We start from the raw sequence: 19,881 nt of genomic DNA, 5'->3' as shown, positions 1-19,881 counted from the left end.
GGTGAATTTCAATCCTTGGCCTAAAAGAGGAGACTTGTCTGGAAAATCCAAGTAAACATTCATTTATACTCGAGCAGTGAGTAAACAAACCTTCCAAATATATTCATTTAATGCTAAAGGCTAGGGGCAGTTCAAGGTCACCTCTGATGTATAAAAAGGTAGGATACCACGAGAGAGCTTTTGGAGGTATATATCTTCTCTGGTTAGCATCTAAAATTGTCTCTTATTTTTCATTAAAAACAAAAAGGCCCATCGCAAGGCATTTTTCAAAAATATTTTTAAAAATATGTCTGTATTGATCTCAGAGGGAAGAATAGAGAGGGAGAGGGAAATAGAAACCTCAATGATGAGAGAGTCATTGATCGGTTGCCTCCTGCACGCCCCCTGCTGGGGATCGAGCCCGCAACCCGGGCATGTGCCCTGATTAGGAATCGAACCAGGATCTCCTGGATCATAGGTCGATGCTCAACCATTGAGCCACGCTGGCCTGGCATGAGGCATTTTTTTCCTCTTGTTATTTGCTGCTTCTGTAGGAAAGGAGACTACAACTAGGGATCAAACTGGTGAGGACATGCATGGCCATAGGAGAAACCTGACTGTAACTAGGACACCCAGGATGCGCAATCGCTGTCAGGTACAGGGACGCCACAGGTCTCCTGGCATCGGAAAACTCACCCTAGAACTTAATGCAGAGGAATCAGAACCTACATACGTGGGCCTTCCTTCAGTGAAAAATCTACCTCCAAGCAATATTATCAGGTTAATCGCTGGGAGAGCCCAGAGGAAGAGAGCTATTTGTGTTACCAAAGAATGACTCACTGAGAGACATTTATATCCAGCTCCCATGGAACATTAGTACTTTGTAAAAATAAAATAGTCAGTTGAGAATGAAGCTGAAAGAAATGGAAGGAAGCAATGGAGTCCGGCTGCTGGGTGGTCCTGTCCCCGAAAGGGCCCAAACGAAAAACAGAGATGAAATGCCCCTCCGACGAGCCAGCGGGGCTCCCAGGGGAGCCTGAGCTCGGACCACAATTTTCAGAAAACCCACTAACCACGGGAAGAGAACGACTCCACTCCTGACCCTATTTCCACTCTCTGTCTTATACACCTTAACTGGAGTTTACCTTTAGAATAAAAGATTATTGCCCAGCCGGGCATGGCTCAGCGGTTGAGCGTCGACCTGGGATCCAGGCAATAGGGGTTCGATTCCCGGTCAGGGCACATGCCCAGTTGCGGGCTCGATCAATGGCTCTCTCATCATTGATGTTTCTATCTCTCTCCCTCTCCTTTCCTCTCTCTGAAATCAATAAAGATATATATTTTTAAAAATAGAATAAAAGATTATTAAATGTTAGGGCGCTACACAGAGCATTTACGGCTCCAAGCCAGTAAATTGAAGCATTGGTTTTTCTTTTTTCACAGACACTGAACAAGTCCATTTCTTTCTGTTTTTGTTTTGTTTTTTAAAATTTTTTTTAAATTGATTTTGGAGAGAGAGTAAGGGTGAGGGAGGGCAGGAGAGGGAGAGAGATAAAGAGAGACACAGAGAGAATCAATGTGTTGTTCCACTTACTCAACCCTTCATTGGCCGCTTCTCGTATGTAGCCTGACCGGGGATCGAACTGGCCACCTTGGCGTATCGGGACAGCGCTCTAACCCACTGAGCTACCCGACAAGTCCTTTTTGAACCCCATCGCAAGAACCCTCTCGTGGATCGGAACAGCTGGAGCTGCTGCTAGGCTGGGCACCCTGGGCTGGGTGCCGAGGTGGCTCAGTCTCGCGGATAACTAGCCTGTGCGGGGCCGGAGGGCGTGAGAGCTCTGCCGCAAGCAGCGCATAAGAGAAGCCCCTTGGTACCTGATGCTCGTACAGCGGAGCGTTCGAGGCGTCGCTGTAGTTGAACATGAACATGTTGATGAAGTGGATTAGGATGCTGGGCGCCTTCCGGGACACGTGGACATCGAAGGAGCACCACTTGAAAATGATCATGAAGACCAGGTATCCAAACAGGCACAGCATAAAAATCATCTCCGGAATGAACTGCAGGAGGATGTTGATGGTCTTTCGGAAGTATCTGCGGGTGGGAAACACACACACAGGAGAGAACCTTGAGAAAAAAATACCAGTAACCAGTAATTCTCCCCCAAAGCACAACATGTGGACCGCATCCACTCCCCGGGGAAGCAGCGGGCGTGCACGGGTGGAAAGGAAAGTGCTTTCGCACAAGAGGGCTGGAGAGAGCCAAGGGCTGAAGGTCAAGCCTGCAGCAAAGGTCACGCCACACAGTCCGCTGGCAGTTTGGCCGAAGCTTCAAATGCAGGCCCAGCTCATACCGACACACTGAAAGTACACGGATGCACAAGGGCGACTAGGAAGCTTTCTCCTGAGAATGCCTAAAAATAAGGGGGGCAAAGTAGGGCCCTCGGGCCATACTGAGCCCACCGTCACCCGTTTCCATACAGCCTACAGGTTAAAAAATGATTTTCATATTTAAAATGGCTGGGAAGGGCAATCAACAGAATAATAATATTTCATGAATATATAAAATTCAAATTTCAGCATTCATTAATAAAGTTTTATTGGCACAGAGTCACACTCATCCACTTACGTATTGTCAATGGCAACTTTCACGTTCCAACGCCAGAAATGAGTAGTTGAGACCAGAGACCTGAAAAGCCTAGTAGACTTACTATTGAGCCTTTACAGAGAAAGTGTGCCAACTCCAGCTCTAAGGCCCAAAGCAGCACAGGCTAAGTTTCGGGCCCCCAAGTTAAAGTGTCAGAAAGGGCACCCAAACCCTTTGTAAATTGCAAGAGCTAGAAAAGGAAATCCCATGGGGAAAAAAAACAAAAAATGGGGTTATCAGAGACCTGAGGCCAGCCTGACACATATGATGCCTAATAAGGTCTAGTCCAGAAGGTACTCCCGGGGATTCTCTCTCATTAAGTCCTCATAGTGCTCCCAGATGGGCACTTGTACCAGGGTGCTTGGCATTAGTTTGCACACCAAATACCTCCGACTTTTCCGTAGAATTGTACTTCTTTGGCCTTTCAGATCTGGGATCACCATGTGACTGGCTCTGGCCAATAAAATGGGATCAGAAGTGGCAGGTGTCACTTTGGGGTGGACGCTTAAGAATCACCGTATAATTGACCACTCCCCTTCTGCCACAGCAACTGGCAGTGTCTCAGCTTGTGGCGGCCCATCAGCCCAGGTCTCAGTGTGAGAATGACAGACACAGAGCCCCCGGTGGGCATGTGTCACAGTCTTGAGCTGAGCCACTGAGACTTGGGAGTTGTTTGTTACCTCACAGTAACCTAACTCATTCTGACTACTAACTTCCCATTCTATAAAAGAAAGTCTCAGAGATGACAAGCAACATGACCATGGTCACACAGCTATGGAACCAGTACTTAAAACTTCTGATTCCAAGCCCTGGGCGGTGTCTGTGGCCCCATGCTTCCCTCACTTCCTCCCAGTCTACACGGCAGCAACCCCTACCAGCTGCCAGGTCCACACAGGGTGCCTCTGAACAGGCACTTGGAAGCTGTTCTCAAAGATTTACACCTGCAGCGGAAGCAAGTTAGAGAAGTTGTCCAGAGGGTATTTGATCAAAGGTTTCTGATCAATGTACAGAAACAAGCCTTCAGGGGCACAAAGCACTGCGGGCTTGCCAGCCTCATTCTGAACCCTCAGATATTTCTGAGATGAAAGGTGCACTCACCTTTGAGGAGACACAGAGGGGCCATTTCTGGCCACTAGCTTGTCCTAGCTCATGCCAAGAGACACGGGGAAGCTCTCCCATAGGAAGGAGCCTCGCACAGAGGGACACAGGACCCAACCCATCGTCAGTGGGGTCAGACCAACAGGAAGACAGTGACTCATAAACTCACATGTGATTGAAAAGGCTGAGAATGACGCCAAAAGTCATCTGGACGATGCCCAGGATCACGGACATCTTCATTTTATAGGAGTTCAAGAATGTCAGCTTGTTTGAAGCCAGGTTCCAAATCTGGGTGGGGAAGGTGAAGAATGCGTGAGGCCAGAATCCAGATGTCCTACCCGGAGTGGGGACCACAGCACCATTTCCCCTGGGAAGTCGCGCTGGGAACCCCAGTCTCAAGTCTCAGTCCAGTTCCACTCATGCATTTTAGGTTCAGAAAAGGACCGTGTCCCTTATAAATGCAACTCTGGTGACATTAGTGCCAGTAAAATATCACGTGGCTGAAGGGAAACGGGGGAGGAAAACCCTATGTGATTTTTCCCTTGTTCGAAGTGAAAAGAAATCCTGAAATATTATGGAGATCCCAGACTTGCCTCAGTTCCCTTAATAAAGGTGTAGGTCTGTGGCCCATGAACTTATCCAATCCTTCTTAATAATAAAAGCATGGCCCACCCAGCTGGTGTGGCTCAGCGGTTGAGCAACGACCTAGGATCCAGGAGATCGGGGTTCGATTCCCGGTCAGGGCACATGCCCGGGTTGCGGGCTCGATCCCCAGTCAGGGGCGTGCAGGAGGCAGCCGATCAATGACTCTCTCATCATTGATGTTTCTCTCTCTCCCTCTCCCTTCCTCTCTCTGAAATCAATAAAGACATATATATTTTTAAAAAACTGCTTTAAATAACAAACATCATGTTTTACTTTGAATTTCTATAGCTCTTCACATTACAAAGTATCTTCCAGGCCCTTCTCAAGAAGTCACTCCCGTAGTCAATATTTATAGCACTATGGGTAAGACATGGTCCCCGCCTTCTCTGAGGTCCCTGTCAACTTGCAAAGTGACGGACACGTGTACCTGCCTGCCCCACAGGAGAACGACACAGAGAGCAAGCACTCGCAGGGTCGGGGCTGGCAGGGTCTCATGCTGCTTAGTGTCCCCAGCCCCCAAGGCGCATCTTCCCCACAGAAATCTTAAACCCCACTGAGGCTTCCAATCCCCACCCGCATGCAAAGGACCCAAGTCCTGGCAACTACCTCTGAAGCCTCTCCCACTTTACATCCCCAACTGCCTGTCAACCCATCTGGAGGGTCTGCCACACTGCATGTCAAAGGTAACAAAGCCACAAAGTTCTCCTCGACCCTCCTACAGTGAGTGACTCGGGGTCAGCACCCGCCTCGGCACAGTCTCAGTGCACAGTCACCTGCCCTGTCCCCTGGGCGCCCACAGGGCCAGGGACCGCATTTCCCTGATTCTTTCTTTACAGTGTTCTGGGTGGCTGCCAGCTGGACAATCGCTAAGGAGGCTGCTGGGGAGGGGACAGCAGGGACGTCAGTGATGCTGCTCACACACCAGAGGGGCCTCCTCCATCCGCCCCGGGTGCCCTGACCTCTAGGCTGCACCAGGCTTGCCCTGCACGTTCTGCTCTTCTTTCGCCCACCCGGTTGGCCCAGCCCGCAGGATCCCTCAGCATTAGGCAGGGTAACCAGCACCCCCAGAGCCAGCCAAATCTGATAAACGAAATGTGCTCATGATTAAGTACCAGGCACACACTAAGCTTCTTGAATGCGTTTCTCCCATCTCACAAAACCACCAGGAGATCGAGACAGCAGTCCCCCCTTCTCTACGGTCTTACTTGCCTGTGGTCGACTGCGGTCTGAAAATATTAAGTGGAAAATCCCAGAAATAAACAATTCGTAAGTTTTCAGCTGTGCACCGTTCTGAGCAGTGTGATGAAATCTCACACCGTCCCCTTCCGTCCGTCCTGCGTCGCGAGCCATCCCTTCGTCCAGCATCTCCCCTGTACCTGCTCCGCACTCGGTCACTTAGTAGCCGTCTCAGCTATCAGCTTGACTGCCACAGTACCCCAGTGCTGTGTTCAAGTCACCCTTATTTCACTTAATAAGGACGGGCCCCAAAGCCCAAGAGTAGTGATGCTGGCAATTGGGATACGCCAGAGAGATGCCATAAAGTGCTTCCCTTAAGTGAAAAGGTGAGCACAGTACCACGAGATATTGTGAGAGAGAGATCATACTAACATAACTTTTATTACAATATATCATTATCATTGATGTATTTTATTATTAGTTATTGTTAATGGCTTACGGTGTCTAATCTGTAAATTAAACTTTATCATAGGCATATATGTATCGTAACATAGATTCAGTACTATCCATGATTTCAGGCATCCCCTGGGGGTCTTGGAACACATCCCTGTGAACAAGGGAGGACTACTGGATAAGGATTCCCATTTTACAGATAAGGGACTTTATCTTAATTTCAGGGAGATTAAGTTACTTAAACACCCAGGAAGAAGTAATATTATAACAAATGGAGCATTTACTCCATTTATGCACCAGACTCTTTCTAGGTGTTTTACATGTGAAAATCATTTAATCTTGTTATCAGAGAAAAAGGAGTCTTGACTTCCCCCATTGCTAGTGGGAGTGGAATTCTTGGGGTACCACTGGATAAGCATTTCTGGGGGCCCCCACGGGAGGATGTGATATAGCAGAAAGCTTTATTTCCATGCAATTACATCCCTGGTTTCCAAAGTCCTAGTTCCCTTTGTCCAGTCACAGAAGTAGTTGGGGTCTCAGTAGAGCTAAAATCACAGCCAGTGTCCAGTGTTTCAGGCCAGTTAAACACAAACTGTCTGATTCCAAAGTGTGGGCTTTTAACCACTGTTATGTTCATTTATCATAAAATATTTACAGGCACCTTTAGAAAGACCTCTCAGCTCCGATAGCCAAATATTTCATGATCTGATTCAAAACAGATGCTGCACACAGTCAATAAATGCAGCTGTAGAAATTTATATTATGTAAAAGTCAAACCCTTCATTAATAAACGTAAGTGCTGACATAGGCATGGAGATGTTCTGTTTAACAGGTTATCTCTGAGAAACAACAGGACTGCAGGAACTGAGGAGGTGGGGAAGGCAACTCTTTCTTTTCATTTTCATGATATTTTGTATTATATGGGCTTTAATCACATATATTATTATTTTATAATAAAAAGACCAGAAAATTTCAAAAACCTATGTGTTACCTGGAAAAAAAATTATTTTCGACATCCCACCTTTTCTTTCACCCTCACATCTCCCTTTCTTTTCTGACTACTGGACAGATGACAAATGGCACACAGAGCAGAAACTGCGGACCGCTCAGGCCTGAGATGTGACACGTGTCTCCCTTTGTGAGGAGCAGAATCGGGCAGACAGGACTGGCCACTGAGTTAGATGTGAGGGAGGAGAGTAGGAGCAATACGACTCAAAGTGAGGTCAGCCAGGCCCTAAAAATCATGAAACTCCTAGGACCAAGGAGAAAGCCCTCCCGTCTACAAAAATAACAACTCGCATTTGTTTTTAGCACTTCGAGGCTCACAAACCAGCTTTCAAGGACTACTTCTTTTGATAAAACTTGGAATGCAAGTGCCCCCCCCCCCCCCCCCCCCCCGGCAGCAAGTATAAACAAATCCTGGGTAATGCTCTGTTTGTACAGGGCAGGGGGGGAGGGCAAACAGTGGGGGGACCCAGGAAAACAGAAGAGGGGATCACCCAAGAGATAGGAGAGAGCAGAGAACCAATGTTGGGGCCGGTGCTGTTCACTCTCACCCGGCAGCAACTAAAACTGAGGCTTCAGGTTCCCTCCCACAGAAGGAGCTGAGAAGAAAGACTCAGGGAAGGCATCTGCCAAGCTCAGTCTAGACGGCCCATGTCATTTAAAGCACAACACCACCACCTCGTGGCGGTGTGCACCGGGCCACCGAGTGTGAGTGTCTTCTGGAAATCCCTTCCTACCTAAAGGCTGTGTGAGGAAGCCCCTGGGTTTGGCTTGGCTCTGGTCCAACTGAGATGTTTATAACAAACAAAGAAAAGTTGACAACCTTTTTTTTTTTTTTTACTTAATTATACACAGTAAAATAAAACCCAAATAAAAGCAAATCCATATTTTTCTAGGGAAGAAAAACTGTTACCCCATTGCATTGACTAGGATGCTAAATTGCTGATCTAATACACATACTTTCCAGGCAACCGGGCCTTTTAAAGAAGCAGTCATTACCCGCCGGGGTGTAAGTGATAGAGGCAGAGGCTGATGCTTGGGGAATCGTATGGAAAATGACCCAGGGGCTGGTAGGACACTTACTTGAATTCAGCCCAGTGTGTCACAAAAACCTCCCATCCAGGTAATTCTATCTCAATATAAGTTGATGGATTTGACAAGTTCTGGCGCTTTCCCCTCCCCCTCCCCGGCCCCAGATCTCCTTAGCAAGACATTTAACTAGTAACTATTTAAGTCAAGAGGACATTGTTACCGGATCGATCCCAAAGGGGTATGGATTCCCAGAGTACACTCCTGGAATGGCGGGGTTCAGCTGTAAGAGCGGATTTGTTTCGATCGTTTTCATACTACAGGGGGAGAGAGGAAAAACAAAAGCAAAGCCAGTGAGCAACCAAAGGCCAGAAAAAATCCCAGGGTGCCATCCGTCAAGCCAACCAAAGCCTAACTGTGGGTGCATCTCACCCATTTGGCTCACTCGGCTATTCCATGAATGGGTCCCAAATCCCCACTGTGTGCCAGGTACACCATCCTGGGCGCTGAGGCGACAAGAACGACCTCCTAACCCCCAAGGAGTTTTCAAAGCACTCCCAGTCTGATGGGGTATATACAGTAAAGAACAAGTTTCACTACATCAGAAAAAAAGGTAGGGGAATGGATGAAGGAGACTATGGGAGCTAGATCCCAGCCCAGGGACAAGCCTGGGAGCTCTCCCCTGGGAGCACGTGGGCTGATCCTGGAGGAGAGATCTGGCTTCCACCCAGGGACCCTGATCTCTGTGAAACTTGGCCCTCAACAGTTGGGGTCCATGAGTGTCTTTAAATCTGTGTCCCATTTTTACCCAGAAGCACACATCTATAGAGAGCCCCAGAAATGAGTATTGGAAATGGTGAGGGACAGAGTAGTGGCAATGCTGATAGGCTGTCTGGAAACACACTCCTTCCCTCCTGCCATTGAGGGGCCAGAGGGCATTTGGTAACAGAGAGGGTTAGGGAGTCCGATCATGCCCCCAGGCCCTCCATGTGCAGGGAACACAGCTGGCCCTGACTGGCCATCTTAGACACACACAGGCCCCTGTCCTAGCAACGTGCCTCAGGGCAAATGGTTGGGTTTCACTAGCAGAGGCGTGTTTGTGTGTCCACACACCACAAAGCTGCCCCTGACGAGAGGGAACCGGCCGGGTACCTGCAGCTAAGCCTGCTGTTGAGCATAAACAATTTCGCAGAACACAGACATCAGACAAGGCCACCCTGTGACCGCGGTGGATCAAGACGAAAGCAAGACTGTTCCACGACCAGATCTGAGACTGAACATGGACATATCAACAGACGGACAGTGTCCAAACCACAGAAATGACCGGAGATAACCTTTATCCTCTGAGAGGCCAAATCCCCTAAGTCAGTCCTTTCTGACACCCTCTTCCAAGATGCCCATTGTCCCCAGGGCTGTGCCATCTCTCTCACTGAGTCAATAAGCCCAATTTGGGGTGATGGTAGGCATGTGTCTGGTGCTCTTTGTGGCTGAAGGACATTGTGACAACGTCCCTAGTCAATTGTCAGGGAAAGTGGGCCCAAGATCTAGCTCGAGGCCGGTGACCAGAGTCAGCCTGCTGTGTATCCTTGCCACTCTGATGGATCCTGCAATTTCCTTTTGCCTCGCTGCTGATGAGGTTCTGCTCTGTGCCACTGACCCCCGAGCATGTGGCTGAGCTTCCCTGAGACTGGGCTTGGCCTTGAAGAGCCTGGAATGGGGCAGAGGTAATTCACACAGGCCTAAAACAACAGCATTTTGACCCACATTTGCAGAGTGATAACAAGACAGTTGACTTGGTCCTTTCATAATCACACTCCAGGGTTAACACAATTCTGTGTTGGTAGTTTGGTGAAATTACGCTGATTTAACACATGCCAAAGTCCATCGCTGTGCTTACAAGTTTACATCTGAAAAGCAGAACTAAGTAATTCGTCTTTAAATTTCTTAAAGTTTTGTTCCTTTAGGTATCTCTTCGGGATCCTAATTGCAAAGCAAAACAAAGCAGTGAAGAACCCCACAGATGTAGCCATCTGTAATTCTGGAAAACGTTTTCGTCTTCATTTTATTGAATTACTTGTAGCATCCCTGTCCTCTACTACAGGGGACTTGGACCCAGCAGAGAAACTGGAAAGGAATGCACTGAAGCTCCATGGCCCACCCCCACTGGGACAGTCCCTCTGAGCCCACCTGTGCCTCCATCAGCATCAAGCCCTTCGAGTGCACGTGGGACAGCTTCAAGTCAAAACAAATCCTGGATTGAATCTTTTCTACTGAAAAATCCTTGGATGAGGCTGACGGCTTATTCTCCCCCCAATGATGATGTTAGCAGAGATTTCGGGGAGCAGGTAAAACCCCTGAAGTACCTTAAATAGAAACTTAGAGTCCTACCCTGCTTGGGAGAGGAAAGGTGGGAAGTGAGGTTGTAAAAACATTCACACATCTCTGACTCCACTTCCTTCCAGTTCCCTTCTGTTCCAGGGTGAGACAGAGAAACCTGAAGCTGACCCGAACAAGCTGGGCAGACAGACATGAGGAAACGTCACCTGTGACTTTTAGGCCGTGCAAATTTGCCCTGAAATTACTGTGCTTACTATCTCAGATCTGTGATGCAGGCAGCAAAGAGCCCCAAAGATCACAGGGCCGTCACGATTTCTATTTGTTTCCTTTGCAACCCCTTATCCCCCACTGCCCTTCATCAACTGACCTATCTCTCAAACTCTCACCTCTTCCCCTCTCCTCACAAAAGTGTCCATTCCTGAAGCGTTGTGTTTCCATTCTGATGACTGTTCATCTGATTAACTGCATAAAATAACTGGATGCCTATGGGAGGTGTGGTCCATGGGGACATAGAGAGCTTCCAGGTCTCACTTTCCTGCAGCCAGCACACCTCAGCAGCCACCCCACCACCCCTAACCACCACACCTGTGTGCGTCTCCATTGCCCACAAGGCAACTACAGAGAACTCGGATAACAAAACTAACCATCTTTGTTTTTAACAAGCTGCCTGATCAGTTAAAGAAAATGCCCTTCTGCTGAGTATGCAGCCTTGAATACTGGAAAAGTTATAAAGTCCAACACCTACACCAGCCTTTCTTAAAGCAAAGCCCAAGTCCTCAATGTATAGATGTCAAAAAAATGGAAGCATATACCATGCTCATGGATAGGAAGAATTAACATCATTAAAATGTCCATACTACCCAAAGCAATCTATAGATTCAATGCAATCCTCATCAAAATACCAAGGGCATTTTCACAGTAGAACACAGTCCCCTGCCAGAGCTCACAAATTTCACATCCCACCTGGTCCTCCAGGAAGCCTAGTAGCCGCTATCACTGCTACTAGGACTCCCAGTTTACACCTGCCCATCCTTGTTTTCACAGTAGTGCCTGGCACGTGGCATGCACTCCATGACATAGACTTAGCTGAGCTCAAGTTTTAAAAACTATTTCCATGAGTTATAGTTACCAGCAGTTACTGAGGAGGTGGCACAAGGTCTCGGACTCAGTTGAGGAAATGGAATTATTTGGCGCACCTCTGGGCCAAGCCAGGTGTAGACTCGCCCAGCCATGAAAACCGTCACTGAGGCCACCTGGATGGCCGGAGAGCGACCTGTCCCTGTCTGTGAACTTACTTCCACGTGCCATTTCTGAACATGGGTTGGACACTCCAGGAAGAGCCGAAGATGTTGAAAGCCTTGGAGAAGCAGTCGTTGTAAATGAAGCCCGTGTAAATGGAGAAGATGCCCATGAGGAGGATAAGGTAGCGCCCATGGAAGAAGGTGTTCCAGATCTGGCTTGGGAGACACAGAAGCAGCTGTCAGGGGGCTCTGAGCCAGGCCCGGAGGCACGTGTGACAGGGTGTCTCTGCAGCAAGGCACGCAAGCCCCGTGCAGAGGGCCACGCGACCAGGCGCACATCAACACCACCTAAATACCGACCACACACACATCATGACTTCCCGGAGCTTCTACAGGTGACTCAGAAAAGCCCTGGGCTGGTAGTTGCTACTGTGGAAACAAAACCTAGAAGTCTCATATTCTTGAGTTCAGCCTTGGTTAGAAAACATAACTAAAGCAGAAACTGAGGCCTCACCTGTGAAAGAAGGGACTTAAAAGGAGGGTGGCTGTTGTCTCAAGCACTTCCAGGAGGTCAGCACTGAGCTAAATTTTACAACAAGTCAAATCTATACTCATTTTGGGTCTTCATTGTAAAGTTGAGTTTCTAAGTACATCCACCAAGAAGAGAAAGTGCTTCCCCCTAATACTGTATGATGTATAACAACCATCCTCAGAACTGCTGAGACTTCAAATATTTATTACAGGAAACTACATCTATTAAAATGCTTGTCATACCCGGCTGGCGTGGCTCAGTGGTTGAACGTCACAGTTCAATTCTTGGTCAGGGCACATGCCCAAATTGTGGGCTCCCTCCCTGTAGGGGGCGTGCAGGAGGCAGCCGATCAATGACTCTCTCTCATCATTGATGTTTCTATCTCTCCCTCTCCCTTCCTCTCTCTGAAAGGAAAACATTATATATATTAAAAATAAATAAAATTAATAAAATAAAATGCTTGTCATGAGCCCTGACTGGGTAGCTCAGTTGGTTAGAGCATCACCCCAATATGCCAAGGTTGTGGGTTCAATCCCCCATGAATGCATAAATAAGTGGAGCAACACATTGATGTTTCTCTCCCTTCTTCTCTTTCTAAAATCAATCAATCAATAACAATTCTTGCACCCTGGCAGGCATGGCTCAGTGGTTAGAGCATCAGCCTGCACACCAGAGGGTCGCGGGTTCAATTCTGATCAGGGGCATGTGCCTGGGTTGAAGGTTCGATCCCCAGCCCTGAGCGTGTGGTAGGCAACCGGTCGATGTGTCTCTCTCACATCAATGTTTCTCTCTTTTCCTCCTCTCTCTCTCCTCCTCCCCCTTCTCTTCCACTCTCTCTAAAAATCAATGGAAAATATACTTTCATTCCTTGGATGAGGATTTTTTTTAAAAGTGCTTGTCATGAAAAACAATATTGGTCATAGGTTAATTTATCACCAACCTTGCTTATGATTAACTCACTATGACATCACTGAACTAGCTCTAGTTAAGTCAACCTGTAAAAAGAGATTGCAGATAGTCTTAAAATTCAGAACACAGTCAAAAGCATGTTTCCATTTTGTAAAATGCAGTAACAGTGGCCATAAAGTGACGCCAGCCGATTAACTCTGAAACAATGCAGACTCTTGAGTTGTCTCAACCTTCAATCACTCTGAAGGAACTTCATGGAAGGTGTTGAAACTGCAAGTGTAAAAGTGAAGGCACGGTATTTGGGAGGTCTCAGTGTTTCACAAGAACACTGGCGTGGGCTTGTGGGAAAAGGACTTTGCCATGAGAAAATATTTGTGATATTTTTTATATGTTTTTTTATTGATTTTTAGAGAGAGAGGGAGGGATTGAACCTGCGACCTTTCTGTGTACAGGACGATGCTCCAACCAACTGAGCCACACTGGCCAGGTCTGTGACATTTTTTTAAGTGAAAACAGGGAGGCTACAAATTAATATGCACTATTTGATCCTAATTTTTGAAAATTATATACTTTTGTATAACCACAGAAAAGAAACAAGAAAGATAATACAAAAACAATTGTAATTTTTTCTAGGCAGATGTATTTTCCCAATGAACACATACTGCTTTTATAATCGGGGGGGGGGGGGAAATCAATGTTAAAAAAAAAAAAAAGGAAAGATGGGTGCCTGGCCAAGCATTGTACAAAAAAAATGAAACTGCTAAAAGGAACTGCACCAAACCATCCAAAGGATTGACCTATGACCAGGACTTTTTATGTTGAATTTTGGCCCTTTTTTACTTTCCATTTTCCCCTTACTTTTCATAAAAACATGCTGCTCCTCTGGCGAAAACACCACACACATTTTAAATGTCCTACTTACAATCCCGAGTAAATCAGGGGGACATCGGGTGGCCACCCACCTCGTTGTCCGTCTTCTGGGCGAGCAAGCGTCTCTCGTTGTGGACCATCCAGAGGGCCGCCAGGAGCATCACGGTTCCGTGGCCACAGTCCCCAAACATCACGGCGAAGAGGAAGGGGAAAGTGATGATGGTGTAGGGGGCTGCAGGCGACACCGCGGCGGCCTGAGTCTCCCCGACAGCCCTCGGGGCTCCCCACGAAGAGTCCTCTACACGCTCCTTGTCACATGCTGGCTGCCTTGTGTCTTTCAGATTCTGTCACCTCTCACCATCCACACCCCTGACACTTGCTTGGCTCCCACATACATCAGCTCATCGATGAAGAAACAGTATTATCCCCCCTTTACAGATGAGCTGAGTTTGGGAGCGGTTAAGTGACTCGCCCAAGACCACAAAGTCCAATGGGATTGAAAATCAGTTCTCTAAGTGCCTTCTGGTCTCGTTCCGCTTCCACCTTTTGTCTGTTTCTGCACCATTCGCACGGACCATATACCCCCAGCAGTTACTCACAGGACCCTCAACCGATGGGGCCCCTGCATTAGGGGTCACGAATTAGATTGGGACTCAGGCTGGACAAGAACAGCATCATGAACTGCTTGGCCAAAGGGCATCTGGTCTACCCCTTTATTTTACAGTCCAGGCCACCAACCTCACAGTTCACGTCACTAAGAATCTGACTCTAAGTTCTGCATGTTCCCACCTCTCCACACAACTATGAGGCCATGAAGATGTCTAGAGATGACCCTCACTGAATTGTTAAGCAAACAAAAACAGAATTTGGCTGCCTAATAAGGCTACAGTTTAAGGGAAAATAGGTGAAATCCTGACAAGGAACGAATCTTCCACTAATCACCTTCACAGGGGACAATGCAGAGCATTCAAAAACCAAAGAAGACTTCAGGAAAGTTAGTTTTAAGCAACTCACCCCCTGGGCTGCCACCGTGAGGGTAAATCTTACCCAATTTTCATTTTCAAGCAGCTCGGGCATGCAACAGACCCTTTACCTGGGTTTATCTCCCGGTAATTGCCTACACCATATGCATCTACAATGTTCTGGAAGCCAGCGGTGAATTTATTGGTCCTGTTAAACGTGGGAGGCGCTGTTTTAGACTGCACTGCTGTCAGGATGGGGGCCATGGAGGAGCCGCTCAGTTCCTGCAAAAAAGAGCGTGTGGCAAAACCGTGAGGAGGGGAGCCTTGGGCTGGGCATCGGCACATGGATCGCAGGGCAACTCCTGCCTTCACTTGCTGGGTGAACGTGGGATAATTTCTTGACCTCTCTGAGACTCATGATTTCTTCTGTCAAAGTTATTACCTTCCTAACACTTATCTAACTTATCTTGCAGGAGAGACGTCAAGAGAGTAGAGTTCCTCCTGATTCTCTGGAGATTTCCATTCTCCTGCTCCTGGAATGCATATTTACGCCCCAGTTCTGGGGCTGGCTCTACTTTTCCTTTCTGTCCACTTAGTCCCTCAAGAGTTCATCGCCTTTCCAAATTTCATTTCCATCTTCCAAATGCCCCTGACCCTCTCCTAAGTTTCGATTCTTTTTTCATTGCCTGCCTAGGCTTTCAAACTCTCATGTCCCAGCAACCCCACATACTCCAGGACTGGATTCATCAACTTGCCCTGAAGCCAGCCTGCTCCTTCGGCAGTCTCCATTCTCCAAATTCCCAAAACTATGGGATCTGCAGACTTTTCCCTTCTCCTGATTCAATCAACCAACCTCCAAATCTTGCAAGCTGAGCTGAGCCCCAGCCTCCCCACCTTCCCCCATCTCCTTCCCGTTTACTTTACACTCCAGACTACATAATCCTTCTTTTAATAAAACTAAACAGGCAAAAAGCACTACTTTAGTCATGTTACCCTCTGACTCAAAAACCTTCAAAGGCTTCCCGTTACCTAGAGAATGAAACCAGGACTCTTTAGCCTCAGAATCGAGACTTCTTTACAACTTTAGCTTAATCCTCTATTCACACCTTCACCCCACTGCTTCTCCCCGGAAACCAGCCAACCCCACACTGGCCACCTCCCCTGTTCACTCGCCCAAGTAGCAACCACTCTCCAAGCTCACTCCCAGGAACCTTCTGGTCACTCCAGACTCCACCAGCATTTACTACCTAACACCAAGAGGTAGGGATCGGGAGCCTCACTTTAGAGGTGAGGAAACTAAGGTACAGAGAGGTTAAGGACCTTCCCCAAGCTTACACACAGGTAGAGGAGTCCTTCCTCTCTGATTACATCTCCTGCCCCATGAGTGATTATGACCTTCTTGAGGTCAAGGACTGTGGCTTCCTCCTTTCTCTCTAACATGCCCCCCAGCAGGAGATAAAATAGTAGCCCAGTCTAAGTATTTTTTGCATATTGTTGATAATAATAGCTATAGGGCCTTCTACTCCTACCAGGGGAAATACTTTGATTCTTTCAGAGGCTGAAGAGACTGTAGAAAGAGCCCTAAGCAGCCTTGTAGAACTTTGACCCCTTCGTGATTACAGAACAACATTGTTTAGTGAAATCCTTGCCTTAGGACAACTCTCCCAAGGCTCCCCAGAGAGTTTCTAAGATGCAAACTGGATCACGTCACCCAGCAGGGAGTAAAATCAGCTCCCTCGCACCCCCTGTGCTCCTTCAGGGCCTGCCCTGCAGCCTCTCCGTGACCTGTTCCCATTCCTTAGGCCGCTGCACTCTCTCTCCAGCCACTAGTCTGCACCGCACACTCCCCACCTCTCCTCTGACCCCCCTGTGAGGTTCAGCTCACGCATCACTTCCTCCAGGGAGTCCCATTTGGGGAGTTACTGGACTATCATGTGGGGACATACAAGTCCTGCCTCCTAGCTACAGGACCATAGCCAAGTTACCTCCACTCTTGTGCCTCAGTTTCCTCATCTGTATAATGGGGATAAAGACAGCTCCCATCTCTTAGTCCCATCCCACTTCAAGGCCTTTACCTTCCAACCCTTCAGCCTGAAAGATGAAAGAAACTGTGACTAACTGTCAGACGAGGGGAAGATAAGGAGTTTCTGACATGTGCCCTACCCCCAGGTTACAAACTGAAGATACAAAGACAAAGGGGACCGTCCTACCAGCAAGTCACTTATTAAGTTCACATGACTCAGTGCCCTGGCCGGGGGGGGGGGGGGGGGGGGGGGGGGGCTGCCAAGGCTAGGCATGACTCATCTGGCCCCTTCCCTGCTCCACCTGCCACTCACCATGCCTTGTTCCAACGCCTTCTTGATGCGCCCGGCGTCTGCCACTGGGAACCAGATCTCAGCGATGACGCACTGCTGGGTGACATCGATGTTGCACATGTTCAGGATGTGATAGATGGCCTTCATCTTCTGCACCTTGATGACCCAGGAGTGCCAGCTGGCAGCTGCTTCTTGCAGGAGGCTCTGACGATGACGCTCGGTTTGTGTTATAACCTGGACAGAAAACAACCCACAGAAAAACAAGGAACACTCCCGAAATGCTTGGAAATGTGGCAAAGACGGGGTTCCTCAGCCGCAGTGGCTTCCTTTGCTCTGGGCTCCCTCCTCTGGCCTGTGGCTCTCACTGGGCCTTGAACTCTCATGAGCAGTTATCTCCCTTACCAGAGGTTAAAACCCTCAGGCAAAGTTTTTCTATTTCTTCTAAATTCCTTCCAGTACTATTGTTCTGTGTTGTATCCTGTGTCCCCCAAAATAAGTTAAAGTCCTAACCCCTGATAACTGTGATCTTATTTGGAAATAGGGTCTTTGCAGATGCAATCAAGTTAAGATGAAGTCATGCTGGAGTAGGTCCGGGCTACTCCAACGTGACTGGTGTCCTTATAAGAAATTTGGACATCGAGGCACATAGAGAACGCCTGTGTGGATGGAGGCAAAGACTCAATGAAACCAAGGAAACCCAGGAATGCCAAGGACTGCCAGGAAGATGTTCTAGTTCATTAGGGCTACTACAGTAAAATACCGCAGACTGGGTGGCTTATAAACAACAGAAACGTATTCTCACAGTTCTGGAGGCTGAAGGAGATCAAGGTGTCAGCATGTTTGGTGAGGGGCCTCCTCTGGGTTGCAGACTTCAAATTCTATCCTCACATGGCGAAATGGGCAAGCAAGCTCCAGGGGGCTCCTTTTATAAGGGCACTAATCCCATTCATAAGGGCTCCACCCTCATGACCTAATTACCTCCCGAAGGCCCCACCTCCTAACACCATTCACCTTTTAGCACTGGGTTTTCAACACATGAATTTGGGGGGAACCCAAAGATTCAGATCATAGCAGAACAGGCAAGGAAGGGTCCTTTCCTAGAGCCTTCAGAGGAAGCATGGCTCTACTGTAGCCTTGATTTCAGACTTCTGGCCTCTAGAGCTGTGAGAATAAATTTCTGGGGTTTTTATTTGTTTGTTTTAATATTTTTTAATTGATCTTTAGAGTGAGAGGAAGGGAGAGGGAGAAAAACATTGATGTGAGAGCAAAACATCAATCTGCTGCTTCTTGCACACCCCCTACCAGGCAGGGACCGAGCCTGCAACCCCGGCAAGTGCTCTGACTGGGAATCAAACCGGTGCCCAGGATGACACTCCAACCAACTGAGCCACACCAGTGAGGGCAAATTTCTGTTGCTTTAAGACACCCAGTTTGTGCTGATTTGTTACAGCAGCCCAAGGAAACTAATCCACTTGTGAAAAATGCTTTACATACATAATCCCTCCAAAAAATGGCAAGTGAATTAAGGAATGAGGCGATGAATGGAGGTTTGGCCCACGAAGAATTTATTTAATGGAGTCAGTGTTTGCTCTGGTGGAACAATAGAGTAAGCCTTTTCATTCGCCTTTACATGTGGCTACCCAGGTCACACTAAACGCAACATATGTTTGGCATAGCTTCTTTTCCATTCTCCTCATGAAGTATTTGGGGGAAAGGGCCTTAAGAGAAACACAATCTCCTTGACAAGTGACAAAGGGCAAATAAAGAGAATTAAAGAAATCAAACAGATTTTTCTTGGAGGGTGAAAATGTCTTCTGTTAGCTTAAGAGTTTTGAAACACACACACCTAATTTCTAAAGACAGCACTGCGGATCTAGAACAGTGCTGACCAGTACATCAGCCGCACGGAGCCACTAGAATTTAAATTTCATTAACATTAAATAAATATGAGAATTCAGTTTCTCAGTTGCACTAGTCATGCCCCAAGAGCTCAATGGTCACACTGGCATGTGTGATATATAGATAGATAGATAGATAGATATATAGGTATCTATATAGATATATAGATATGGGTTATATGATGTTTCCACCACCACTGAGGTTCCGTTGGGCAGCACCGATGGAGAATTTACAATATGCTGCAGGACCAGCTGCTCTTAGTGATTACTTTCAAAGCTTATTAAAGAAAGCGCTCTAATGATGTAGGTGTTGAGTGCCACCCTGGGTGATGACAGACTTTATAAGAGGATATGGCCCGGCTGGCATAGCTCAGTAGTTAAGCATCGACCTATGATCCAGGAGATCGTGGTTTGATTCCCAGTCAGGGCACATGCCCGGGTTGCGGGCTCGATCCCCAATCGGGGTCGTGCAGGAGGCAGCTGATCAATGACTCTCTCATCATTGATGTTTCTATCTCTCTCTCTCCCTCTCCCTGAAATCAATAAAGACATATCTGGAAAAAAAAAAAAAAAAAGAGGAGATGAACCTGGGGTGAGTTCACATGGCAAAACCAGACTGGCTATTTTTACAGAATTAATTGGTCGATTCAAACAACTGGGCGACTCAGCAGAAAAAGAATCGGTCAGACTGGTTGTTCAACCTAATTGGCTAGTTCGCTGTATCGTAGGCGAGGCTGGGCTGGCAACCGAAGGCTCCTTTCATCAGGCCGCGGTGGCCTCGGGCT

At 47.6% G+C, this 19,881-nt stretch overlaps 1 protein-coding gene across 5 annotated transcripts in view; it reads right to left on the bottom strand.

The window, feature by feature from the left end:
• The window catches only part of ATP6V0A4 (ATPase H+ transporting V0 subunit a4), a 64,070-nt gene that overhangs the window by 14,926 nt on the left and 29,263 nt on the right, over window positions 1-19,881 (bottom strand). For 4 of the 5 annotated variants that reach the window (XM_081147350.1, XM_081147352.1, XM_081147351.1 and 1 more), the window contains 5 exons: window positions 17,220-17,432; window positions 15,015-15,165; window positions 14,014-14,153; window positions 11,665-11,822; window positions 8,256-8,349 (listed from right to left, as the gene is read on the bottom strand). In XM_081147350.1, the coding sequence (XP_081003476.1) occupies window positions 8,256-8,349; window positions 11,665-11,822; window positions 14,014-14,153; window positions 15,015-15,165; window positions 17,220-17,432 (756 nt within the window). Of the gene's footprint in view, window positions 1-1,477; window positions 2,075-3,893; window positions 4,013-8,255; window positions 8,350-11,664; window positions 11,823-14,013; window positions 14,154-15,014; window positions 15,166-17,219; window positions 17,433-19,881 lie in introns of those variants that run through there. The other variant, XM_081147353.1, reaches the window with a different exon arrangement.

This window comes from Miniopterus schreibersii, assembly GCF_964146895.1.
Source record: "Miniopterus schreibersii genome assembly, chromosome: 9".
In the NCBI taxonomy this organism is placed as follows: domain Eukaryota; kingdom Metazoa; phylum Chordata; class Mammalia; order Chiroptera; family Miniopteridae; genus Miniopterus; species Miniopterus schreibersii.
Note: the sequence above shows the minus strand (reverse complement) of the source record. Positions and strands in the feature narration are given on the sequence as shown.